The sequence below is a fragment of the Phasianus colchicus genome, chromosome 1, assembly GCF_987193195.1.
Source record: "Phasianus colchicus chromosome 1, bPhaCol1.hap1.1, whole genome shotgun sequence".
In the NCBI taxonomy this organism is placed as follows: Eukaryota; Metazoa; Chordata; class Aves; order Galliformes; family Phasianidae; genus Phasianus; species Phasianus colchicus.
Genome location: NC_143436.1, coordinates 79,772,878 through 79,800,102, shown reverse-complemented (window position 1 = coordinate 79,800,102; position 27,225 = coordinate 79,772,878). Strand labels below are relative to the sequence as shown.

At 40.0% G+C, this 27,225-nt stretch overlaps 1 protein-coding gene across 3 annotated transcripts in view; it reads right to left on the bottom strand.

Moving 5' to 3' along the window:
- Positions 1-228: 228 nt before the first annotated feature.
- Positions 229-27,225, bottom strand: part of FAM131B (family with sequence similarity 131 member B) — a 60,953-nt gene continuing 33,956 nt past the window's right edge. For 2 of the 3 annotated variants that reach the window (XM_090149357.1, XM_031610293.2), the window contains 6 exons: positions 20,155-20,264; positions 18,575-18,610; positions 16,050-16,143; positions 15,260-15,457; positions 14,783-14,926; positions 229-14,372 (listed from right to left, as the gene is read on the bottom strand). In XM_090149357.1, coding sequence (XP_090005483.1) covers positions 13,816-14,372; positions 14,783-14,926; positions 15,260-15,457; positions 16,050-16,143; positions 18,575-18,610; positions 20,155-20,208 — 1,083 coding nt within the window. In that variant the 5' untranslated portion in view covers positions 20,209-20,264 and the 3' untranslated portion in view covers positions 229-13,815. The remainder of the gene's footprint in view (positions 14,373-14,782; positions 14,927-15,259; positions 15,458-16,049; positions 16,144-18,574; positions 18,611-20,154; positions 20,265-27,225) is intronic. The other variant, XM_090149350.1, reaches the window with a different exon arrangement.

Sequence of the window (27,225 nt, the reverse complement as noted above, 5' to 3'; positions counted from 1 at the left end):
CGCTTCTAGTTTGAATACAGATACATGTTTTGCTCCAGTCCCCCACTTCTCCTGTAGTGTATTAACAGAAGAACATGGGTTTGACTGGATGGGAGAGCAGATGGAATCTAAATCAGAGTCAGAGAGTGCATGAGTCATGACAGACAGGTTGTGAGCTGGGGGAGATGAAGCTAGAACAAAAAACGATGCACATGGAAGGGCTTGGAAAGCTCACAATAAGAAACAAGCTAACCTGAAAAGTTTCGTGAGGTCTTACATGAGGGTACAAGGGCATATACACGCATGCCCGCACATACACACACATGCATCTCTCTTCCTGTTACTCTTAGCTGTCTCAGAGTAACTTTGATGAACTGGACTGCTCTCTGTGGGGAAGCAGTAAGCAGTAAGGTGCATGTTTTTACTGCTGCTCTGTGGAGACATCGCTTAAGATCCATTCCAGGTATGTCCCACCCTTTGAGCAGAAGCAGTATTCATCCATGTCATTTTCTCATCTGAGAAAAATTATGCATACATGAATATGGAGCCAGGAGGAAACAAAAAAACATACTGCAAAGATGACCTGTGATTTCTGACAATGTTTCCTCTTCCATTTTTACTATAATAAAATCTTCTCTGAGTTGATGCCAAGTATTTTAGTAGGTGTGAGATATCCAGTTAGCTGACACTGAACTTTTGTCAAGAAAATTCTACATCTGCACCCTCTTGGGTAATCCCAGTACACTCCTCCGAAGTTTAAACTTGAAACTTCTGTCCTACATACAAAGCATCATTGATCAGTCACTATAATACCTGTATCTCTCATCCTGTCAAAGTTTGACAGAATACACAGAAATAATTTTTCTCCCAAATAAAATTGTCATGAAAATTTATTTCATCAATGAGACCCTCCTCTTCATTGAAAAAATCAAATCTCAAAAATTCAAGTTCAAGCAAGCCTTGAGAAACAAGAAGCTCTGAAGCTGTTTTGAACAACAGAAGCTTGCTTTTCTCCTAGATAATCTGTGCAGTTGCTTAGAATTACTTATTTTGGGCAAAGTTTTGTGTCACACCAAGCTTGCCATTATCACTCAAAGTGCTGAAAAAGAGTTCATCTTGTTCAGCATTTTCAACTCCAAGCACATGCTGAACTACATTTGGTACCCAACATATAAGGAAATACTCTGAGAAGAACATGATAGTTAAAAATCTCCATCACAGCAGACATTTTTAGGTAATCACCACCACACACACACATACAAAAAGCCATAAAAAATCACCCTTTTGCCTTGTATTCTCAAGAAAAATGGAATCCTACTCTCATCTAATTGCCAGCTTACTGTTTTTCAGTTAATGAGTGCATGAATATATGAAATTCTAATCTACCAAAACTTGGAAGTCTTCCTTTTATGTGGCATTTAAATTTGAAAGCAGAAGTCTTTTTTTTAAAGTCATATGTAAGTTAAAAATAAAGAAGGCAAGACTAATATGACAATGGATAAGGCTTTGGGTAGTTATGACAAGGACAAACACACACATACACACACACACAAATATCACAGAATCACAAAATCGTATGAGTTGGAAGGGACCTCTGGGTAACATCAAGTCCAACCTCTCCACTAAAGTAGGTTTCTAGAATATGTTGCATAGAAAAGTGTCCAGGCAGATGCTGAATATCTCCAGAGAAGGAGATTGCACAACCACTATGGGCAGCCTGATTCAGTGCTCTATTACCCTCACAGTAAAGAAAGCCTTCCTCGTATTTGTATGGAACTCCCTGTGTTGTAGTTTTTGCCCATTGCCCTTGTCCTGTCACTTAACACAACTGAAAAGAGCCCAGGCCAATGAGATCCTGATCTTTAGGTATTTATAAGCAGTAATGAGATCCCTTCAGTCTTCTCCAGGCTGAAGAGTCCCATGTCTCCTAGCCTTTCTTCATATGGGAGATGTTCCAGCCATCTCTGTGACCATCTACTGGACCTTGTCCAGTAGTTCCTTGTTTTTATTGAACTGCGGAGCCCAGAACTGGACACAGTACTCCAGATGTGGCCTCACCAAGGCAGAGTAGAGGGGGACCATAACCTCCCTCAACCTGCTGGCCACTCTTGTGATGCACCCCAGAATACTATTGGCCTTCTTGGCCACAACAGCACACTGCTGGCTCGTCACTCCATCACCCTTTCCAAATCATGCGTTTGCAGTAGCAGACAGGTCTATAATTGGGTTGCCTGTGTTATGAGCCAAATCTCTCCCCTTCAGCTTGTTGGAAGTCCTGATGCAGCCTCATTGTGCTAGAGACAATACTGTGAATATTCACTGGGATTAGCACAACTAATGAAACCAGTCTTAGACAAACCTACTACTAGTTTGAGCACTGGGCTTTCAGATGTGCTTTTGCTAATATCCAAGCAGTTTCGATGCTGCTTGTGGAAACTTCTTGTGCTCCACAGTAAAACTAGTTACTGAGACACATCCAGCCAACTTAAAAGACTGGACCTGACATACAGAACAAAAGATGCAGAGGAAAAGTCCAGTAGCAAATTTTTAAAATAAACCACTTAGAGGAAATGCTTGTAGAGCATCTACATGAATTGCTTGCTTTATACAAGCTACAATCTAAAAGCTGTTAATATCTGGCTGTTCAGTGAATAGTTACATATTTATTTTAAAGGACAGATGATAAAATACAAGACCTACTTAAATGGTGGTCAGAATTAAAGTCACACAAGCTCAAATTAGAAACTTCACAATTATTCTGCATAGCAAGAAACGGAAAATACAGCAATGAGAAGCTTATGAGAAATACAGCTGTGAAAAAAAAAAATTCCTTTTCCCACCCTCAGATTTCTATTGTGCATTTAAACAAATAGGCTTTGGGAAAAGAAAACAAAGAAAAAAGTAAAGAAAAAAAAGGGGGAGGGGGGGGAGAGGGGAAGGTTGTGAAGGTTGTGGAATGGTTGGATTATGACCAAATTTGTCACAGACTTGGATTTATTTAAACTGAAAAACTAAAACAAACAAAAAAACCATCTGGCAGCTTGGAGCCATGCCCACTACCCTGGGGGGCCTGTTCCAGGGCCCGGCCACCCTCTGGTGAAGAACCTTTCCTAACTCCCCATCTGCCCTCCCCTGACACAGCTCCATGCCGTTCCCTTGGGCCCTGTCGCTGTCACACAGAGCAGAGTTCAGCGCTGCCCCTCCGCTCCCTGTGAGGAGCTGCAGCTGCCATCAGGCCTCCCCTCAGCTCCTCTGCTCTGGGAACAAACCACAGGACCTAGAGCTGCTCGTTCAGACCCTTCACCATCTTCACACCCCTTCTTTGAACACTCTCTAGTAGTTTTACTTCTTTCCTAGATGGTGGTGCTCATATTTGCACACAGTGCTCAAGGTGAGGCTGCACAAGAGCAGAGTGGGACAATCCCTTTCCTCTCCTGCCTGGCAGTGCTGGGCCTGATGCACCCAAGGGTGTGGTTGGCCCTTTCAGCTGCCAGGGTACACTGCTGACTCAAATTCAACTTGTCGTCAGCTTCTTGACCCACAGTCTGTAAAGATAGCCAGGGTTGCCCCATCCTAGGTGCAGAATGTAGCACTTGCTCTCATAAACTTATGTAGTTGGTGATTGCCCAGACCTCCAATTTGTTAAGGCCTCTCTACACTCAAGGGAATCCATGGCTCCTCCCAATAGTATTATCTACAAAATCACTTAGTATAGCTTTGAGTCCTACGTCCAGGTCACTTACGAAAATATTAAAGAGCCCTGCAGAACTCCACTAGTGACTTAGACACCAGCCTGACATAATTTACTACAATCAAGACTGACCCATCAGCGAGCTGTTCTATCTATCATATTATGTATCTCTCTATCACTTGACATTTTGTCCAAGAGGAGGCTGTGAAAGATATTATCAAAAGCTTTGCTGAAATCCAGAAAGATCACATCAACTGGCTTCCCTTGGTCAACTAAGTGGGTAAGCTGGTCATAAAAAGAAATTCAGTTCATTAAACAGCACTTTCCCCTTGTGAACCCATGTTGGCTGTGATCACTGACTACACTGTCTTTCAATAACTTTCAGAATAACTTTCTCCATAATTTTGCCAGGCACTGGAAGTAAGACTGATAGGCCTATAATTACCCAGGTATTCTTTATCGCCCTTCTTGATTACTGAGACGATACATGCCAGCTTTCAGTTGACTGGGTACTCTCCAGATCCTCAAGATTGTTGAAAAATAATGGAGAGAGACGTCACATGATGACACTGGTGAGCTCTTGGAGTATCTTGGGATGAATCCCAGTGGGCCCCACAGACTCACGGGTATCCAGCCAGAGCAGCAAATCCTATTCAGGTTCAAAAATGGATAGAAGTTTATCATGATCACAGTCCTCCAACTCAGGGCTCCAGCAGTCCCAGAGCCAAAGACTAAGGCAAAGAAGGCATTAAACTTCTCTGCATCCCTATTTGTGAGGTGATCATCCTCACCAAGTAGCAGATCAGTGTTATCTCTGGTCCTCCTTTTGTTGTTAGCTTATGGCACAGAAGTCATGAACTTTCTGAAGTACTATTCGTGGAAAATACCCTCGTAGCTGGCAAAATGCAGAGCCAGTGAGGTGTACAGCATGAATTTTCTTATGCCCTTTTTATTTACTCTTTTCATTACTGACTTGAAAAATATGTGAGATAACATAAGACAATAAAATGTGAGAAACAGAGCAAATTTGCCATCTTGTCTAGAGAGAGGAATAAGAAAACAGTGTGGATGAGACACCGGGACAGATACCACAGAGTGAAGATCATGCTGGGGCTCAGAAGCTAAATCCAGAGGATAAGTACTTAACTGAGGAATAAATCTAGACTTGGATGATGATAAAAGAGTTCTGATAGGTGTAGCACTCAGTAGTTGCACATCATCTTTGTAGCATCATCTTAAATTCAGAAAACAATTTTCCTATATTTAAGGTACCATTTCTAAGCTCAGGAGACATGTTCTTTTTCCAGGGGCTCAAGTGCAATAACTGATTTTGTTCAAGACTCTGCATTTAGATGACTATTTAGATGCCATTTGGAGAAAAAAAAAAACCCACAACAACCAAACAACACACAAAAAGTAAATACTAGGATACTAGGGACTTACAGGACTGGAGGAAAAAAAATGTAAGGAGTTAAACTAAATCACAATTAACTAAATGAATATATTTATGCAGACACGTATACCAAAAGATGGGTGGGAATCTATCCAGTAGGCAAAGGTATGTAAAATGGGAGGAAATTAATTTTGAACAGAAGACAGAAAGCAAAGATCAGCTAAAAATTCCTTATTAGAAAATAGAGTATGCCTTAAACAGGGCAAGCAACACTGCTTAAACCCTGAGAGAATCAATGGAAAAACACAAGTAAATATCTTCATGACAAAATAAGTATCTTTCATGTTTAGAACTTAGAATTCTCATACAATTTACAAAGTGCTACTGGATTTGGCCCAAAATCCTTTAAGAAGAGGCAGACAACACAAGAATACTGGAATTTCAGAAATGCTCCATTCTCTCTGGATTAATCAATTCCCCCAACCTGCTATCAAACAGCAGTCCAAGAAGTGCCAATTTAAAAATAAAACATGAAACCAGAGTGTTGCTATTCATGATCAGTGCCTGTACCACCCCAGAATCAGACACCTCTTTACGTCCCATCCTAACCTACTGTTGCGAATCTTCTGTCCAACTGTAGTAGGTGTGTCAGCATATCACTAATTCCAGGATAAGACTTACACATCTCATATGAAAAATGCCCTTACAGTGTAACAGGAAAACTCACTCTGCTAAACTAGAAGATCCTGTCAGTGTGACTGTATCATATTTGTCACAATGGCCAAGAATTTGTTTCAAGGTAACCACAGACACACATGAGATTTTAACCCTGTGTAGCAGAACATGTGATGTTCTTATATTCTCAGTGAGAAACAGTATATGATGGTCTACTCTAGGAAGTTTCTTCAAGCCACGTGCATTCTTTTCAAGGTTTTCCATCAGAGAGACTAATTGAGGCCCACCCCCTTTCCTGAGATCATCCTTCCTCAGACGCAACTCCCCTGTCCCACAGAAATAAAACACTTCCACCAGCCAGGATGGCAAGACCACATTCTGTTTAATAACAACTCCATAAAGGACTGTACATGCTATTTTGAGCTACCTCCCCTATGTGGTTGCTGCCACATACAGGCATGGAGGTGTATAATGCCATACAGTTTCCTAAGTCTATATGTAGTGTGTGTACATGTATGTATGTGTATGTATGTATTTGTATATGTATGTATTTATATATATATCTTCGTAGAAGTGTTATCTCATAAGTCACATTATCAAAACATGCGAAGTATATTCAACAAAACTTTTCAGGCAAACATGTTTTGGAGCTGGAAGACCAAAGGCAAATCATCATTAAGGGCTAGGTAGGGATGAAAGCTTACAATAGTGGACCTCTTCCTCTTTTCGTTTTACTTCCATTCATTCCATACTTTCCCACCAAACATTAGTGCATCTCTGTAAACACTAGTTTGAAAGAATACAAATAATCACCATGCAGCCTTCCCCTACAGAAAATGTGTACAGACTGGTCTTAAAATTGCTCTGCTGCAACTTCCATTGTCCCATACACTCATGATAAAGCAGTTTCAGAAACTAAGAATACAATACCTGGAGTCCCAAACCTTTACTTACTTTTAAACATGCTCCAGGAATGCATTCCCCGTTACACCCCAAGAGTCCCATCAACCACACTTGCATCTCCCAGATCCTCAGTCTGGACCTTCCTATATATGAAAAGAGCTGAAACAAGATAAATTCTGTTCCCTGTGAAATTACTTCTGAGTTCCTACCTTATTGTCTAGGAATTCCCAGAGACCTCCAATCATGAACAATATCCACAAACCAGAGAGGAGAAAACGAAGCCAAACAAGAATATATGCCTTCAAAAGAGCTTTTGGCTTGCTACATTGCTCACATGCAATATCCAAAAAGAAGTGAAGTCCACCTGCATTTGCCCCATGGAAGCTCAAAAGACCTTTAGAAAAGGGTTCCTAACCTTTTAACCTGCAACATATCACTGGAGTTCCATGCCTAATGAAAATGAATCCAGCAGACTAGTAAATCTGTACTAGATGATTTTATCTCATTACAAGTAAATCTTCATTCACATATTCTTGTTTCCATCATGGAGAAAATCCATTTTAGATTTTTTGTCTGACTAGCACGGACATTTGCTCCCTTAGGGAAAAGCAGAAACAAGACTAGCACATGCAAAACATCCCCAATAAAAACAGATAACATTCTTTTTACAGAACACTGCAACTCCTCTGTTCCTAGAAGACAGCAGCTACCACTCATCAGTACATAAGTCTTTTGATATCTGCACTGAGAGCCTTCTTACTTGAACAAGTTTTCATAACTTTAAGAAACAAGTCTCCACAGTTTTAGTAAATATACTCTTTCTCAGAGTCCTGGTCTAATTTTTTCCAATTCCAGCGTTGTGTATCTGCACTGACAAAAAACAAAACAAAACAAAACAAAAACCAATTAACCACCTTTTTCTCTTGGTCCATCTTATGGACCAACAACAAACATTTATAGAGCTTCTCTTGATTATCAAAGAGAAGATACCACTTTTTTCCCTGTGTTGGAGAAAAAAGTAAATAGACCCTAATGTTGTAATGCAAGTCTCCTGTTTCCATTTCTTAACATAATAACTATCTGTCCTCTTTCCCACCCCAGTTAATTCTTGCTCAGGCTTCTAGATGCATTCTGAGATGAAGAAAGACATTGCTCTAACACAGATGTCAAGTTTCACTCTTCTGTTCCTGTGCAGATTCACTGCTATTTAGTCTGCTAAACAACTGTAATACAGAAGAGGTACCTGATGTTGACTTTGCAGCCTGCATTCATATTTGAGACTGTGCTTTAATGACTGTAGGCTGTGCTACACATATGTTTAGTTCTAATAGGCACTACTTTACTAACATGTTCCCTGTTTATTTTTCCTTTCCCTGAGCCATGGCATAGCAATTTTTCCCTGTCAGATTACTACAGGGGAGCAGAATCAAATTCCCAATGAATCCGTTACTTATATTTTTCTAGTTTTAAGCTGGTGTTGCTGATAATCTCGGTATTGAAATGGGTTTCATTTCTATTTCCTTTCTTGTTCTTCTTTTGGGGAAGAAAAAAAAAAAAGTCAAACAATTAGTTTAAAGGAAACAGTGATTTGTTTAGAGTTGCCTGAACAAGGAACAAGGATATTCCATCCAGAAAAAAATAAATGGAAGAGGTTTAGACTGCAAGACAGTAGGGACTTTGGTAAACTGAACAGATCGATGTGGTACAGATTAAAAGTTACGAACAACTAAAATTCTAACCCTGCTCTCCACAATATATTTGTTTGTTTCTCTTTCTTGGCAATTACCAACACAACAGTAAAAGCAAACTGAGCTAAATTTAGATATTTTGCTTGTCCACTACAGACAGAATTCACATTAACTTCATTTGGAAAATAGTAATTTAATATTTTGAGTATTTCTTACACAATTCCCCTGAAGAATTAAGCATGTTGTGAACTGTTTTTCAAAGATGAAGGAAAAGTACATCCTCCCTCACATACCAAGTAAGTTTATTCTAATTGGATAAAAATTTCACAATGAGTTGCATCTGCAATCAGAGAAATAACTTGACTATCTGCACATTTCACAGGAACTCACCAACACTTGGCTTACAAATTAAAACAATAAAAATTGCTGAAACTCTTGTTTTAATAGGGAACTGAGTTCATTTTCATAGGTGCCAGTTCCTGAGCAGCCAAATGAATGTTAATACTGATGCTTCTTAGGCAGCAGAAGCATACAGTTGTTGGAGAGGAAAGGCAGGAAGCATGACAGCTTCTTTTGGCAGCTTAGACTTGTCATGGAGATACTATTTCAAAATGGACTTTCACAGTTTACCTAACCTGATATAAATGCCAGATGCTGAGAATAATGCTCATTCTCCATCTGCTCACAGCTGCTCCCTCTTTCCTTTTGCACTAGAGTATAAAGGTTTGCTGTGGGGTCAGCTGTGTATCAGTATCTGTACAAGAGCTGTGGGAGGTAAGTACAATCAGGGCAGAGGGCTGCTTCCTTCACAGCATCTCGCCATTTTATCATCTTAAAGTTATGGTTAAACTCTGTTCACTGCTGCAAGCTTACCATGAAAGATGATTTAAAGTCTTAAAGGGGTAAGAGAGAAAAGGGAAGTGGGTGACTTGTCAGCGGTTTCCCAGAAGTTGCTGATTTAGAAGCACAGAAACTGAAGAAGCAGATTGACTTCTCCACCCCAGAGTGTGAGGTAATGGGGTTGAAGAAAACTCAAAAACCTTGTGAAGAATGCTTAAAATACATATATAAAGAAAAAATTATGTGAGCTTCTCTTGTATGGTTCTTGACTTTAAGGTTTGGACCAAACAAGCAAAATTGTTGAGTCACGGTAATCCCAGGGTCCTGAATGGAAGGAATTCATCCTGTGAAACACAGCAGGGTCTGTAGATCTCATATGACTGAATTGGATGGGTGCAGTCCAGAGCTGCCTAAACAGAGGCACTCCACTGTATCTTAGGTAAAGTAAATAAGATCTGCCCTCCCTCTAAGTCATATAATAACAGGAACAGGAGCACTAGCAGTACGTCATTTCTGATGCCATCACTGAAAAAAAGCAAGGGGAACAATTAAGCAATAATCTGACATTCATCAAATTATATCAATGGTCATAAAGGGAAGATTAACAGCTGCTAGGAAGGTAGAGGCCCAAACCAATGACTTAGTGGTTCTAAGGTGCCTCGCTTTCCTAGCCACTTTCTTTGATCAAGGCCTTTAGGATAGAATATTCATGTACTACTCACTAATTCCCTACATCCCCCTCAACATGTAAGTGAGCCAGAAACTATGCCTTAGAGATGAAACATGCTCATCTCCGATGTTTAGTTGGTTCTGAGGTAGTCACTTTTCATGCGTTATTAGGGCAGCCCAAAGCTGCTGGTTCCAGCACTTGTTCCAAATCTTAATATAACAAATCTGCCAAGATTTCACCAATCTGATGTTCTTATTTCTCCCCCATTCTATTTTCTGGGTTTAAATCAAGCAGTATAATTGATCAGAAATAAGCAACCCTGATGATAGATCAGGTATACTCAGCTTATGTTTCCTTACTATTTTCAGCCTCACTGTTCAATCTGCACTCTGAGTACTTGGCTGGACACTGTACAACTCATCCACCCTCACCAGGATTAAGAACTGGAAGCCAAATTTTGCTCACAGAGCACCTGTGCCTTCCATATGCTTCAATAGGTGTAAGTACATAATGATGGCTTTTTTGGAAAATGTGCTTCAGGTTCCAGGTACCTCTCTCTGATAGAGGATACACACAAGCAGCAAGCCTATTACATAAGAAAAGGCCAGGTTATACAAACCATTTCACTTATATTCAAATCACCTTTCCAGTCTAGCTCTGGATGCTTATTCAAGTAGCAGGTGATTATGGATGGCCTGTTATCTCCAGTCAAGTTCCTTTCAATTAGAGAGGCAGATACATTTATCTTCTGGATTGCAGAGAGGTTGTGAAAAATAGCCTTTTTCATCTTTCAGAAATAGGCTGGAATTTTATTCACAGAAAGTCATGACCTTTATGAAAAAAATTATAGAATTTAGTAAGCTTTAAAGTTTTCACAGAGTACTCCTCAAGCTCATTAGACTCCACAAAGAATGAGTCTATCTATACATTTCTAGAGATCAAGTTATGAAATTACACAGCAGGGTATGATTTTCTATCCTATTCAACAGAGGCTGGAAAACTCTAGGTAGGTTTTCCCTCACTACTGAAATCCAAAGAATTTTCCATAGGTTCAATCTTTATTTTTTTCACGCTTTTTCCTATGTTGATATTTCCCTGTCATTACCTTGCATGGAGGAAAATGTATATCTTTTAGACACTGATTATATGCCTAATTAAATGCCCAAAAAAAAGAAAAAAAAAAAAAAGAAAAAAAACCATAGACAAGATGGCCCACTTGTCTCAGTCACATAGACAACATGGAAAGATAATTTGAAGCTTCTCTGAAACACTGTGACCATCCGTATTGGTCCTGGAGAGGCATATGAGAAAAAAACAACAAACCACTCAAATCTTCTCCCACAAAAAAACACACCAGACCATTCCGTTTCCCTGAAGGTTTTTTTGTGTTGTTTTTTTTAAAGAAGTAACAAAAGATTAACACTTCCTCATTTGTCCTCTGCTGAGGTGCCCTTGACACTTGCCCTGTCCTCTGCTCTAGTTAGTGTGATTTCCTGGGCCCTGATCAACTAGATCAAAAACCGGTTCAGGAAAATGAGCTAGCAGAGACCTTGAAAGAACTGTTAATCATCTTCAACAAGTGCTGCTGCCCAGGGGAAGTCAGCACTTGAATATGTAAACATCTGCACAGAGAAATTGAAAGTCCATCATTCAGGAGAAGAGCTACCTCCTAAGACAGATTTAAGAAAGCCCAAGGAAACTGACTAAAAAAAAAGGTCATAAAAGTTTTTATCTCTTACCTATACCAAATTGTCAATCTGACTTAAAAATCCCAGAGGTCTTTTCCTTTAGAGGAACGACAGAGAGGGAAGACAGATCCTCTTGAAATGGTCAGGGCTGGAAAGACCTGGGAATTCTTAGACTTCCCTCTTCATACAGCTGCCAATGTGAGAGAAAGCTGAGTGGGATAAAGTTTTACCTGAGAGTCCCATTTGTACTTTTCATAATTCCTGGACATACGTTACTTTGCTTGCCAGGAGCTGTCTGAACTCTGACATCTGATGATGCTATTTTGGTCACATTTCACTCTCCTTAGACATTCTTGATGAGCCTAAAGCTGAATCAAGAAGTGAGCACATATCATTCTCCTATAATCCAAAAATACAAACCTGAAGAGGAGGCAAAGAAGAGACAAACACTTGATGAACTGAACAGAGTAGGTATGAATCAGAGAAAGTGGGAAAGCGATGCCCCTGGCACAGTATGGCAGTGTCCAGGCAAATTCTTTCCTCTAGCTCATCAGATCTAGTATCCCATCTAAACCCATTCTTTGCTGATGCTTCGTTCCTAGAGATATTGCAATTAAAACACAACATGTGTAATTTCCACTGTTCTGTTCAGCCCTCTAGCAAAATCAATGGCCTTGTACAATTTTTTTTCTTTTATTTTTGATCCTATTTGTTTCCTGGTGAAAGCTTAAGAGAAGACAGTTTTTCAGTTACCTTACAAAGTCCTTTCCCTTCAAAAGGAGGTCCATAGAAACACAGTGAGGAACTGTGAGAGACCAAATTCCCACTAGTCAACAAACTGTAATTTTTTTAACAAAAAATAAGAAAGAAAAAAAAAAACAGAACCCAAAAAATAGAAAAGACTTATAAAATCAGTTTTCTCCACTCCTAAAAAAAGAGCAGAGATGGAAAAAGAAACAGACCAAGCATTGATTGTTATTTACATTGTCTGAAGGTAGGAAAACAAAAGAAAAAAATATAAGCAAGGCGAAGAAAGAAATAGGAAGAAACTTTGTCTCTAGCCCCTTTCCTCCATCTATGTTTGGCACTGCAGAAGGAGTGGCAGAAATGGGAAAGGTGCAGTATTTATAATAAGTAACAACGGGAGTACAGGCCTTCACCACTACTAACTGCTTTTTTAGGAACACTTAAACAGCAATATAAAAAGTTTTTTTAAAAAAAGCAACAACTGAAAATTCCAGCGTAAACTGGTAATCTGTGATCTCATAGCTGTACATGCTATTCCTGGATCTGCAGACTCTCTTGATCTGCCAATGCTGCTGGCAAAGGAAAAGACATAAGGATGCTGCAGCAGCACCAAGATGGACATGTTCTCAAGCCCCCCACAAGAGTCAGCTCTTAGTGACCAACTCAGTAGCTGACAAAGTCCTTTCTACTGGTATCGGTGCCCAATGTCAAAAGGACACAGCATTCCTGCCAGCTCCTGGGAAGATAGAAATGTCAAAGAGAGAAACAAATAAATTAAAGACTACAAAGAAACCAAAGCATGAGTATCTCAGAGCAGGGTTAGATACATATCTGCACTCATTCCTCCATGCCACAGTACAGCCATCACACAGAGCCAGACCATCTGTACTGCAGCACAGCCCGTGCCCATGGAGCGCAGTCTGTATCCACTGAGACTACAATTTCATGTCAAGGTGCTATTGAGGATCTGGTTACACAGTGAATCCTTCATCTCAGTACAGTCTGTATTGAATACAGCCTTATTCTCTGTAGCAGCCACAATCACTACACTAGTGCAATCTATATTTGTAAAGCCATATCTTCATTTTAAAACAGTCTATATTCATATATTCTATCAAAAACATCATGTCCACAAAGCAACATCCATTCTGTCAGAATGGATCCTAGCCACAAAGCCACTCCCTGTATCAAGCCTATCTCATCAGACACATCCCTACACCAGAAGAGTTTGAATCCAGAGCCAAGACTTTGTATTTAAAAGACTTAGAAATGATTTACCAATCCAGATCTCTCCAAGCACCTCAGGTGCATTGCTCAGAGCAATGAAAATTGAAAATATGTGTCCACTGTAGAGGGAAAGAAGAGGTCTTCATGTGTCAATCACTTTGAGATTTTCCTTTTGTTTAAAAAAATAATTAAATGTCAGAAACTGAAAGTGTGTCTGCTTGGACGTATGGGGAGCTGGAGAGAATAATCCCTGTCATTTCATTCCTTGCCACCCCACTCTTTGTTCAGCAGTGACGAGAATTTCACAAAAAGCATCAGTTGTTTGTTTCTCCCTCTTCCTCATCAAAAGACTGCACCCCAGAAGAGGTAACATCAGAGACTTTGCGGCTCAGTGCAGCATGTTCCATCTCCTCTCGAGGAGACAGTGATTCCAGGTCCCGGCATACTACATCATCCTCCTCTGGAGAGGGCTTCTTGTTTAGGAGAGGAGCCTTCTCCAGCCGCGGGTTCCCATTATCCTCAAGGTGGTCCTCCATGTAAGTGCTGGATTCTGCCCCACTCCCACCCTGCGCAGTCTGCAGAGGCCACACATGGACCAGCCCCGTGCTCTGGATGAAGTTTTGCTCCTGCTGCTGTTGCTGCAGCTGTTGCTGCAGCTGTTGCTGCTGGAGAAGGCTGCTCTGAATCAAAATACTTTCCTGAAGGTTTGTCTGCGACTCATCAAAATTCTGGCCTAAGTAGGAGCCAGTTGCTGGGGAAGCAATGAGGGACTGATCACTGGTCTCCCAAGCATCAGATGAACCTAAGCAATACATGCCCTGTGAGACGTAGGAATGAGGCCAGCTATCATACTGCGTCTGGGCCATGTGCTCTGCAGGAAAAGAAGGGAAAAAATACACAGTTAGATGATGTAGGCCAAGCTGATAGCTTGGGTGTCTGTACATAGTATGTATAGGGCAACATGGATAAATCCTTCAAAGGGGAGGAAAGTGAAGATTAAAGGCAGTTCTAAGTAGCAAGCATATGAATCTCATTGCATCCACAAGTGACTGCAAGAGCTCGTGGCTTTCCACAGTCATGCCCAACAAGCCAAAGAAACTGGGCTTTGGAGCCTCTCTGTTAATGTTAGATTCCTTGGATAGCAAATAGATGATGGCTTTCCTTGATTTCAGCCCTGGAATTTGAGGCTACAGAACAAAAAAGGGCAAGTGGAAAGAAAGCAACACGATACCAAGACTGAAGAGCAGTTTTTCAAGATTAGCAAGAGGTGCTGGAGCTCACCTTGGCTCTCCATTAGTTCCTGATAATTCTCAGAGTAGTTGCCTGCTGGATTCTCCTGATTTGAGTTTACACTCACATCCTCACCATCCATGGAGGACCAGGCCATGAGAGTCGCCTCTGATATAGCAAATTGCTCCATCACTCCTGTGCCAAAGGAGACATGGACAGAGAGCAGCAGTGTGTGAACATCTTCATCTCTTATCCTCCTTTTTAACCGCATCTCCTGGTCCCACTGTTCCACTCCAGTTCTACTTCAGCAATGCCCATCACCCACAGTTGGCTCTTGCCCTCTCCACTTTGCATTCTACTGGGAACATTCTAACCACAGTCTCTCATCTCCATCTGCCATGTGAACCACCCAGAAGCTCTCCTGAGTATGTTTATCAGGTTTCTGCACATTATATCAGGGATTCTGCTCTGGAACATCTCAACTAACCCAATTCTCATGCAAAAAAAAAAAAAAAAAATCAGAGCTACCTGCAAGGAACCGGGCCTCCTTTTCACCATCACTCAGGTCTGAGTAGGCATCAGCATCTTTGCGTGCCGTCTCGTGCGTATGTTGCTGCTGCTGGCTGTTACCTTTACCCCAACCTTGCCATTCAATCATGTGAGCCACACGGCCTTGGCCCATAGCCGTTGGCTTTGTGACATGGTCCTTCATGCTGCGGGATATCCCTAAGGGACCAGACATTAGAAAACAAGGAGGGGCTATTACACAGTTCCAGAGCTGTCTGCCACGCTGTTTTTTCTCTCTTGGAAGTGAGATTTCTCCCCTCCTTTCCTGACTAGGTTCAGGCCTTGGGTTGGGTGGGCTGGGATGTATCCCACCTTTCACTGTATCCCTCTCCAGGAGTGTTTCTCCACCTTTTCTTGGACTAGTTCTCAGGGGGGAAAGAGAAACCCCAAATATGAAAGGCCATTTCCTTCCTTGCCTAGAATCCATTTAGAACAGAGTTGAATATGAGTGGTGAAACCTGGAAGTGAACAAACTAAGAAATAGAAAATGGGGTTAAACCCAAGACAGTTTGAGGGGATACAAATGAAGATGGCTGAGCTGGGGTGCATGGTAAGAAGCAAAATTTGCTCTTTGAAAGTGCAACAGCTAACAGATTTATATATCTAGAACTGTGATGGTGGAACTGCTCTAAGGCCTAGAGTAGGCATGAGTCAGAAGGGAGCCGTTGGGAAAGCAACAGGGAGCTATGGGAAGAGACAGAAAGGCTTGTGGAGAGAAGCCAAGGATAAACCCAAGTTTTAAGGACCTCACCAGAGAAAGATGATTTAGCCAAAGCCCCAATCCCATAAGCATTGGAGTTACGTTTCAGCTTGGGGAGGATGGAGGTTGTATCTTCCATGGAGAGCTGAAAAGAAAGAATATGAAGAAATGATATACAGGAAAGTGAAAAGAAACTGAATGGAAATCAGTTCAACAATTTCAGAAGGTATGGGAAAGATGAAGAGCCGAAACAAGCAATAAAAAGACAACAAAACAGGATGGAAAGATTAGAAGCTATTTAACTAATATTACATATTGCATAACTGTGGTACTGAATGAGGTAAGGTCAGTGGCAGAGGCAGAATCAGGCTGTGAGAAGCCTCCCTTTGGCTGCTTCCAATCCTCCATGGACATGCTGCCCTGTTCCAGCTCTTTATCTGAAAGGTAATGTATAATTGATGGACAATTCAGGAAGCTTACAATGGAGAGCTGACAATGCGATAAACAAAACACACAAATATGCATCACATTACAGATATTATTTCATACAGTGGTTTTAGTATTTACTTCTTCTTGTATACATAGTTTACAAAATGAATGTGACTTTATCAGTGTATTCTTCATTCATTCTAGTATGGAAATGAGATCTACTAAATTCCCTTTACTCTCTTTGCGTTCATCATCAGTCTCTGAATAACAAGTACAGGCAGCAGTCACAAACATCATAGAACACAATCTCTCAAAATGAAATCAATAGTCTCCTCTAAAGATGCTGGGCATTGCATTTGAGACTATATTTTCATAAGGGCTAAACAAGCATTGCTTCTGCTCTTCATTTCAAGTCCATCATGTTCACACTGGGCATCCAAACACAAATATATTCAAAAGTAGTGACCATGACAGGAAATTTTAAATCCTGACATAAAGCAGCTATTTGGTCACAGGCACAGGCCTCAGGAAAACTGAGAGGTGCGGTAAGTAGGCAGTAAAGTACTTAGAGGCAAAGAAAGGTAATGTAAAGATACTGAACTGCATATAATCTCTGCCAATTGCTAAGCTAAGAAAGGCGAGTTTCTCTGAAAAGTGAGTGTAAATGCATGAGTTGAGGCATCCTGTAACTTTGCAGCCACACGTGTGTGTGTAACACATGAGCTGAAGCTATCAGAAAGTGAGAGAAGAACAGTAAAAATTGAAAGGTGTAGTGGAGAACATAGTCCTTGTCCCATAATCCATCTCCTTTGATGGTAAAGCTGGTTAAAAAATGTCAGGCTGTGCCACTTCTGGTTATTCCTACCTAGGTTCATTATCTGCCAATTTGTTTCAAAAGAACCTGGGGACTGCACTGAGCCACCTCATGAAAATGACCTAGAACAGAAAGTATCTGCAGGTGGTCTCTACCACTCCAAGGCTAGACAGCTATGGCATGAAGGCAAGAATGAAAAGAAAGAGAGGGAAACTCATAAGCTAGCTTTGACATCAATGAAGGTATACAGAATTACACTGAGGAAGAGAAAGAGGCACTTTGAGAAATCAGAGTGCCATGGATTCAGAGTGGGTTGGAAAAATGAGAAATTGCAAATAAGGAAATCGTCTTCCATTATCTTTAAGGAAACATGACTATGTGTACCTTTCTTTCAGCTAGGCAGAAGCACAGCGAGGAAAAATCTGACAAATTTATTCTAGACAGTTGCTGCATGCACTGCAATTTTCTCACAAACTTTTTCTCTAGCTGAGCCCAGGCAAAAGATGAATGCCACAATGAATGAGCTGTCGGTAGAATGAGAATTGGTTAAAAAACTACATCTCCTCGCTATTAAGTGACTTAAGTGCTCTCAAATCACAGAAAATCCATTTTAAACTTTTGAAAGCATCAGGATCTTGAAAATGCTTACGCTACCAAAAATGCATCCCTAATTCTTCCTTTCAAAGTACCAAACTATCAAAGCTAATCTATTTGAACACCTTTTTTAATCTACTAGTGCAGAATATTTTGGTAGCAATAATAAACATTGTTCCCTTTTCAGGACACTGGTTTTGTATTAGTAGGGGAAAAAAACACGTTTTTTTTATGGTGTAGGTATTAAGAGCAACAGGGAACATATATTATTAAAATGTTTACTTGTTTCTTCTTCTACTTGTTAACTGAAGTTAACTGGTTCTGACCATTTCCCTCAGGGGACAGTAAAAATTACTTCTGCATACAGCTGAAAATGATAGATATATTTCCTACAAACTCCTGAAAAAGATCAAATGATGCTCTAATTAAAGACTACAGATTTTTAAAACATGCTAGGTATACTTCCTTTTTTATCTAACAGCGTCCAGAAATCTCACAAAGAGAACATCAGAAATGACACACATTTGTCTCAAAGGGAGAAAGGCAACTTAATAGCCAGATCTAAATACCTGCCAGACAGCAAAAGCCACAGCGGCAACCAAAATTTCAGCAGCATCCTGTGCATCTTAGACAATGCTCAGAATTTCAGTAGCAGTTAAGACTTTCAGTCATGTTTCCATAATCACTGCCTCTATATCCTATGACTAGAAATATGAACAGCAGTATGGTGCACACTCACATTGATACCATCCCAGGAGAAATCTGTCCGTGTTTGCTGAAGAAAGCAAAAAAGGACATTGTGTTAGTGAAACAAACAAGCTGCAAATTGTCATGCACCTCTCTAGCAGTTAGTGATAATCAACAGCCTCTACTTTATCTGGGGAATTAAAAAATGTGTCTTTCAATCTGGCTTCATTCACAGAATAGAATCATAGAATTGCTCAGGTTGGAAAAGACCTTAAAGATCACCAAATCCAATCACAACCTAACCATACTACTTTAACAATCTGCTGCTAAATCATGTCCCTGAACACCACATCCAGATGGTTCCTTGCTGTTGATTGTGGTGTCTGTAGGTGCCATGGTACTTGAAGGTATACAAGTAAATATGATGATAAATAGTCTAAGGGAGAAAGAAATACAAACACCTTTCGGTAAGACTTCTAACTTCTTTGCAAAATACTTCAACACTGGCAACCTTGTGTGGGTGGTGCATCCCTCTGAGGCTGACACAAGGAGGAGCCACACTACCTATGTATTTTTAGCATAATATAACAAGTTACAGACCGGTTTTCTCCTGAAATTATTTTCTCTTGTAATCTTTCATTTTGTCCACTCTGATCCAGTTTTTATTTGCAAACCAGATCCATTTTCCCTACCAGTCAGTAAGGTAGCAATTCACAGTGCATTTCGCTCAGCTGGGAGGGCTCACATCTCAGCATCTTGGTTTTGTGATGTAAACACTCAGGAAAATTTAGATGAATAAATTCTAGTCATAGTAACTATTCATACAAACCAAAATGTTCCATGAGGTAGAATTTATGTTCGATGAGTTACAGACCTGTGTTAAACTTCAACTGAGTTTTCCATACAAGGTTATGCCCCACAATTTCTATCAGGATTTCACAAAACTCCCTGTTTCTTACAGCTGCATTTCAAGATAGCAGTGTAATAAGGAAATAAAATACCTACATGTTGGCGCTTCATCAGATTATGTAAATTGTATGTAATTTATGAACATTATCTGTGATTTTCAAAATGTTATTTGTTTAAAACAGCTTTAATATTTTTACTAATCATGACTGAACCTTACAGAGCTGTAAATCTAAGCTGCACTAATTCAGAACAGGAAATGAATCAGACCTTGAGATACTAAATGGTAAATCAATTGGCAGTGAATTACTAGTGAATAAATTCCTAAATATAAAAATGGAAACAAACACATTTCTTCAAAACATAGTATGGCTGTTGAGCCATGGTGTTGGGCATTATAGAAAATCCATTATTCAAGGAATGCTGACCTACAGGTTTGCCAGAACTGCCACAGTTTTATTCATATTCTATCCACCCCAGTTATCAGTGGTTAAAAGCACTTTCATTTGCAACTCTTACTCACTCTAGATACTCTATACAGAATGACTCAACTCTATTCTAAACAAACCAAACTGCATAGATATAGAAGTCTGATCTTTGGGTGTATATTAATACCCTTGTCCTCTCTGAGATGATCCTAGTGATGCACAGCACACATTTCTGAACACAGAAGGAACTGAAATTTTTCAATCTCCTTGAATAAGTGTATCTGGGACAAGCACTCACCTCAGTAGAAGGACGATGGAAGCTGCTGCCATGTAGTGAACTGGTGCTGTCCATATTGATTTGGTCCACATCTTTCAGTCCCTTCCAGTCTACTGCAATCACCTCATTTCCTGTGGGAACACATCTAGTCAGGCTTCCAATTGTCATTACAACGTGTTTTAGCATTCTTAAGTCAAATCAGCTTAGCATAAAGGAGAATCACTGACCTTAGGACAACATTAGCCTTAAACCAGACCTGATTTTAATCAGATCACCTGTACATCAGCTACTACACTTCACATAAATATCCCCACATGAAGTCAAGTCATTTGCATTGTTCTTAAGCAGAATGTATGCTTGGCTAAACAATAGCTCCCCAAAATAAAAGAATCCAGTCATGATGTCTGACTGAGAAATAACCAATTCTTTTGATATCCTGTTTCATTATTAAGCCATTGTCACTTAAAAAGGCATTTCTCCTCTCCAGTTTGAATTAGTTTGGCTCCAATATAGAGGTGCTGCCCCTGCTTTGCCTTTCTCAGCAAGATTAAAGAGTTTTTTAATATCTGTCATTACATTTCAGAAAAGTTATTCATTCACTTGATTTTCTTCTTGATAAATTAAACAGAGTGAGATCCTTAGTTTTCTTACTGTACAGCATCTTTCCATCTCTCTTAATAAAGCTGCATCTTTTTTTAACAGACATCTCACATTTTTCAGTTCTTCAAAACACAGACATAAAGGAGTGCATAATACTGCAGGACTGCTTGCACACATTCTGCTAGTAAAGGTAAAAATGACTAACCCATTGTGCCATAAACTTGCAGCAGATTCTCATGTTCAGCTGTTGGTTCACTGTGATCCCTGTGCTTTCTGCACAGCTTCCTAAGATTTTCACCCATTCAAAGGCAGTCTGTGCTGTTTGATCTTAGAGGCATTATAATACAACTTAAAAGATCAAATGAAAATAAATATTAATAATATAAAATTAATAAAATTGAAAGAATAAAGACAAAAAAAATTACTGAAGACTTAATTTTAATATAAGTGAAACTAAATCTGAAGTAACACACTTCAAGTAGCCAAGGAAAAAAGATTTCTCCATATGACTGCGCTGTCCATTTGGCTATCTACTGTTCTTTTTATTATGCCATCCTTAAACTCTGTTTAAAAATATTTTATTCCCTCATCCATGTCATGGAGTAGAAGACTGTGTTACATTTACAACTGAGGTTTTGGGAATCTAGAAAGAAGGACAGCTCCTACAATGATAATCGATGGCTGGATCAATTGAGCAATCTCTATTCTATTTAACATAGACGTTTGTGGATGTGAATGGTGCTATTTTCAACAGCTTTTAACTTTTTAGTTGCTCTTTGCTTTCTTCACCACAGACGTATGAAGATCCCCTTGCTTGTTCTAGCAGCTCTGGTACATCTACACTGGCTCACCATCACCAGATCTTCTGACAGGCAAGAGGTGTTGTGCAATTCCCTTCCCTACACAGGCCTGTAAGAAACATGGGGAAGCCTGAGGCACACTCATTAGCTAGAATTCAAAATGCAAAAATATTAATTTGGTATCTTAAAAAAGGATAAGCATGGTGAGCCAAAAACCAGCAGAAAGCAAATGTTATTTGATTTAGTGACCGCAACACCTCGCATCTCATCACTTTCTGCTGTGTAAGATCTCTCATTCTAAGAGAATCAAATCATATTTTCCCCATCACACTTGAATTATGTTTCTCTTCATCAGAATAATTGGAATTGAGTGCTGTAATAGCATCCCCCATGTGCTACTGACTAGGCTGAGTAAAGCACAAGCTATTCAGAAAACTTAAAAGAAAAAAACAGATTCCTGTACTGTCTGCTACAAAGCTGTGCATTACAGGTCAGACCCAAGCAGATTTCAGGAGGAGGTAGGATTTGGCTATAATGAGCACGACAAAGACTACCCTTCATTGCTGCGATCACCTTGACTAATTTTTCTAGCAAGTGCATGCATGTATTTATCCTTACTGAGTTCCATTATTTATTTCTAATTGCAATTACTGTTAACCATGATCAATTCATGTGCTACGACTGCACCATTTTGTGTTAAATTCTGATCAGTTTATTCAGCTTCAGACTGCAGGCATACTTCTTTGCAGGGCATGTTAGATTATGTGATAAAAGCCCACAAAGGAGCAGAGAGAGACAAGGTCAGAACAGAGAGCCCAAATAGAGTGCCTGAATGTTACTGAAAATGAAGCTTGACTTATTGGTGAGGGATCTGTACCAGCATCTGGACAGGCTGCAGCCTTGAAGGCTTATATGTCTGGGTGCCAGCAACTGTAGAGACCAGGATCCAGACGCAGCCACTGCACAGACTGTGCAGCCCAGCTGAACATGGGCAGGAGGAGCTGAGGAATCAACAGAGGTACGTGGGAGTCTGACAGTGGAGTCAGGAGTAGGAGTGAGAGCCCACCTCTGCTTGCTGGGACCAGGCTGCCTCTTCTTGTGGAGGCAAACTGCTTCTTTGCTCCATCAGCACCCCATCTGTCACACAGAAGAGGAGGCTTGGGGCTGTCCTGCTGCAGAGATGATGTATGCACTCAGCTATGCTGGAGAAGCAGCAGACACTACCACTCCAGAGCAAAAGGCAGAAATGCAAAAGCCTTCATTACAGGCTTTGAACAGCAGTGCCAAGGCTGTTTTATCTCCATTTATCCTCAGTCTCATTCCTGTACGTTCAGCTGTTGTTGAGTATAGTGATGCGGTGCTACTGCAAATCTCGACATCCTGGCATGCAGTTCAAAACGGGCTACAGTGCTGTTCTGAAAACGTACCACAAAGAGACCTCAAACACAGAGAGACCAACCTCAGGGAGTCAGGTGCTCAGTAGATGTGACTTAACAGTCTCAAAGTTTGGCACAGACACTCAGTTTTTTTATCTCAGTATTGCTAACACACTGATGGTTTCCATGAAGTGTTAGACTGTGGAAAACATTATTCTGGCAGATGGTGGCATCAAGTAGTTGAAGTGAATTATCATCAAACTATTATTTGTCTCAAAGTCCACGCTTGTTCTGTAGAACTAAAAGACTATAAAATGTATTTGTAGATTGAATAATTCTTGAAAATTCTTGATCCAAACAGTTTCACAGATACTAAGAAAGATTTTAGGAGAGAATACCTCTTAAATATCTACGAATTGTTTTGCAATGCAAAAATATATAAATATCTTCTCAAGTGTTCCAACATCACACACTGTGGTAGAAAAGGAAATCTCTGGATTCTAATTGGGGTTGAGCCTGGGGCAATGTTATTTCCACTTATTGAAAGTAGGAAAAGTTTAGTGGTGGTTTTTGTTTTTTTTTTTTAAATTCTGCTAGAAGCAGCCAGAGTAACATTAATACATAGACATGAAAGATCAAGTTCTGCTTTGACAGATGGAAGGAAAGAAATAGAAAATCAGAAAGAAACATGGACAGCAAAGTAGGAAAAGGGAAACTGAAAGCAGCACATTATACCAAGTATGGTTTTTATCCAACCTCATCAACGTCATTCTCCCTTCAATTAGTATGTTTCTCTGTTGTAATAGTGCTTTTCTTCTCCAAAATAATTTCTCTTATCCACCTTCCATTTCATCTTACGTTAATCTTAATGTCTAATTCATTTGTAATTCCATCATCAGTCACCTCTTACAGACACAATTTGCTCCTCTTCATGTAGAGCTGATGAACATTTTTAAGTATAAAGGGGTCACAAAGCTAATTTTAAAGTGGGATTTTTACAAACATGCAACTGATTTCTTGTGAAAACATTCTGAAGGAACGTAAAGCAACGTAATTCAGTTTCTGAGGTCTTTTTTTTTTGTACAATGTGCATAGAAAGCACATAGAGGGATTTTGTATTTCACTGCACATTTTAAAGATCTTTTTTTTTAACTTGTTTTGTGATTTTTATCACATCATAAATTCCATCCTTGCCTTGTAAGACACAATAGATGACTGATGAACAAGCAGGAAGCTAACTATAAGAAACAATGAGATAAAACCAACACAGCTGAACTTTATAAATATATTAAGCCACACTGTTTACAAATCATAGCTCCTATGTATTTTTAACACAAATTTAATGAAAAAAACTCTGGCAGACACTTATCAGAAAAAGATGTATCCATGACAACTGAAGAAATGTTTCTACTCTAGTCCTCTAAGCCCTCAAGGGGGAAGATATCCCTCTAGTCTTTATAGTACTGGTTAGGTAAAAATCAAGAACCAGTTTTTTTTGTTTTTTTTTTTAATTTTAGAGCTCATTTTGGTGCATACTTTGGAATTCTAGAGAGATGTAAAATTTTCAGGGTGCATTTTCAGTTTCTTTCCATTTTTGCAATAATAGGAAGTTCACCTAGCTTTAAATGACTTATCTATCATAATGTTCACAAGTCTGTCTTCTCTGGGTTTCTGCTTGATATTCTCTCAGTTTTACTTCATTGATACTGTATGTGTGCCTGTATTCTGTTCATTTAACAAGGTACTTGCTTGAATCAGGCATCTACATCTATGCAAAAGCCTTTAATAACCTGTTTTGTTGCAACTTCTGTGATGGATGCTTAGGATCTTCTTTAATCTGTCTTCTATATTTTGTTTTGTACTAAATAGGATGCAACAGTTTTAGAGTCCTAAATGCTGTTTTCTTCCAACATGGTGCTTATGAAGATGCATGCCCTATACCAAACATTTGTGTCAATTGCTTTCTGATCTGTTATGTCAATTAACATAAGAAGAAACTTAATAATTAAACTGAATTTCCAGCACTGTTATTATCCACTGTTAGCAAACTGCCCCCTCTTTCTTGAGTTTTACTTTCTTCAGAGAGCAGAAACATTATCATTCTATATTGGTAGGCACTGCTAATGTTGGTAAATGGTAAATTATTCTTTTCCATTCCCTTATTTTCCCTGAACAACTAAGAAAACAACAAATGTAATTGCAGTAATTATGAGCAGCCTTTAAACTGTTCTTTCCAAGATACCAATTTTCATGATACTCATGGGATTGTAGTATCTTTGTCACACAGAACATCATCACAACCTGTCAAATATGGTTGAAATGAATGAAGTGGAAGCTACTGGGAAGGGCCAGTAGATGGGTAGATAGCATAGCTTCAAAGAAATCTTTTTCATTCCTACTTGCTTTCCAGAAAGCCATTCAGACATAGTCAAACATCAAGGAAAAGAATAAGCCTCTGTGTCAGGTGAAGCATCCCAGAGATGAACCTGAGATGAAAGCGTTCAAATTCTCGTAGGAGAATTTTTGGTCTCGTAAAGACGAAAAATCAACCTGAGTTATTTGCATAACTGTTTGAAGGTGGATAAGAAAACAGAAATTAGTTAGCTACTGTTTGCTTTTTCAGAGTGTAACTAGAAACTGAACCACTTGTAGCATATGAATAGAAAAATGCCTTTTTTCATGGATGAAAGAGAGCTAAAATGCCCATCAGGGCATCTTGGTCTCCACAAAACAGATATCTTGGAAATTTCTGGCCAAAAATGAAAACACCTACAGTTCTGATATATCTGTAAGATTAGGAATCAGGCATGCAGTTATCAGGGTCTCTGGTTTGGATTTAGGCAATCTAAATTATTTCCAAGATCTATTTCCCAGGCCCAAAACTATTCTAACACTTTCTACAGGTAGATCTCTTCTTAGAGCTGTTTAGGATATAATGGAGGATATATTAATGAACAAAATGAACAGACCAACATTTTCCTTCTTGACTGGAAATGCTTTCAAACCAGTGTTAAAGGTTACTGCACATCATGTCCTTGCAACTAAAAACAGCTGAACATAGAGTCTAATGTTAGACACGGATAGTTCTGTTCTGAGAAGCAGTCATGTCATTTAAGCCAAGGAAGTACTGCAAAATGAAACACATCCAATTAACACAACAGCAACAAAAAATCTCAAAGCCCTGTCTGTCTCATTTGCAGAACAAGTATCAGTCAGCATGAACAGAAGCAATGGATTTATCCTCATTCTTCAGTGCTTCTCTGAAGTGCAGAGAATGTGTCCCCAGGGGCCTCATTCAGCACAGTAAGTATGGAAACATCAGTATGAACTGAGGTAGCAGCCGTTTTTTGTGGGCCTGTAGCCAACATTGCAGAAGTAATATGCAGCAGGCAACTTCATGTTTTGCTCTATGTATTTAAATTTTAATCTCTGAGGCAAACATATCACATGCGCACTGTCTTAGAGCACAAGAATATCATTAGTTGTAATATCTATGTCCTGTAGTTTCATCTTTACCAATGAGAAAGAAGGACCATACCAGCTACTCCGCAGGAGTCAACCAGCAGATTGCATTGCACCTTTCCCCCACATTCCTTTTCCTACACTTGGAGCAGGAAGAGAAAGGCATCGCTACCACCTCCTGCTTGCATCAGATCAGCCCATTACTGCCCACTGCTGTTCCCCAGCCAGCAAGATGGGAGAGACACGGGGAAGGGATAGCACAGAGCTTTTCTGCTACCCTGCTATCCCTTTCACCCTTTTCCTCCCTCACTCTAATGTGACTATATGTATATGAAAAACACATACAGAACAACCACCTACCCTTTCTTTTCCCATATGCTCTCTTTCACACCATGCCCCTCCTCCAGCTTCTCAGCACCTCCAAGCATTGTGTTCTGTTTTCTGACCCTGCCTGTCACCAGGCCAGCCCTACTCCACACCCTGCCCCTCAGCACTGTCTGTGGAGCCCAGGTCTTTCCTCCTCGCACAGCCCACTCCTCTTTTCCCCTCTTTCAACCTTCCTGCAGACTTCCAGACCATCTCCCAAGCACTGCTGCAGACAAACACCCAGATTCCCATCCCCACTGTTCCACCTGAAGACGTGACAGACTGAGGAAGGGTGTCTGTTGACCTCAAGGGTTCTCCCAGACCTTTTCTTTCCCTCAGCCTGTGGGGTGGGCAACACCACTGCCAAGGTGATGTCAGCAGGCCAAGGGGGGAATCCAGTATGGCATCTTCAAGCCCACTAGTATTCTCCAGCCAGCAAGTTGAGTTGGAGGAACAAGCAAAACAAGAGCTTGCTCAAAACACCAGCC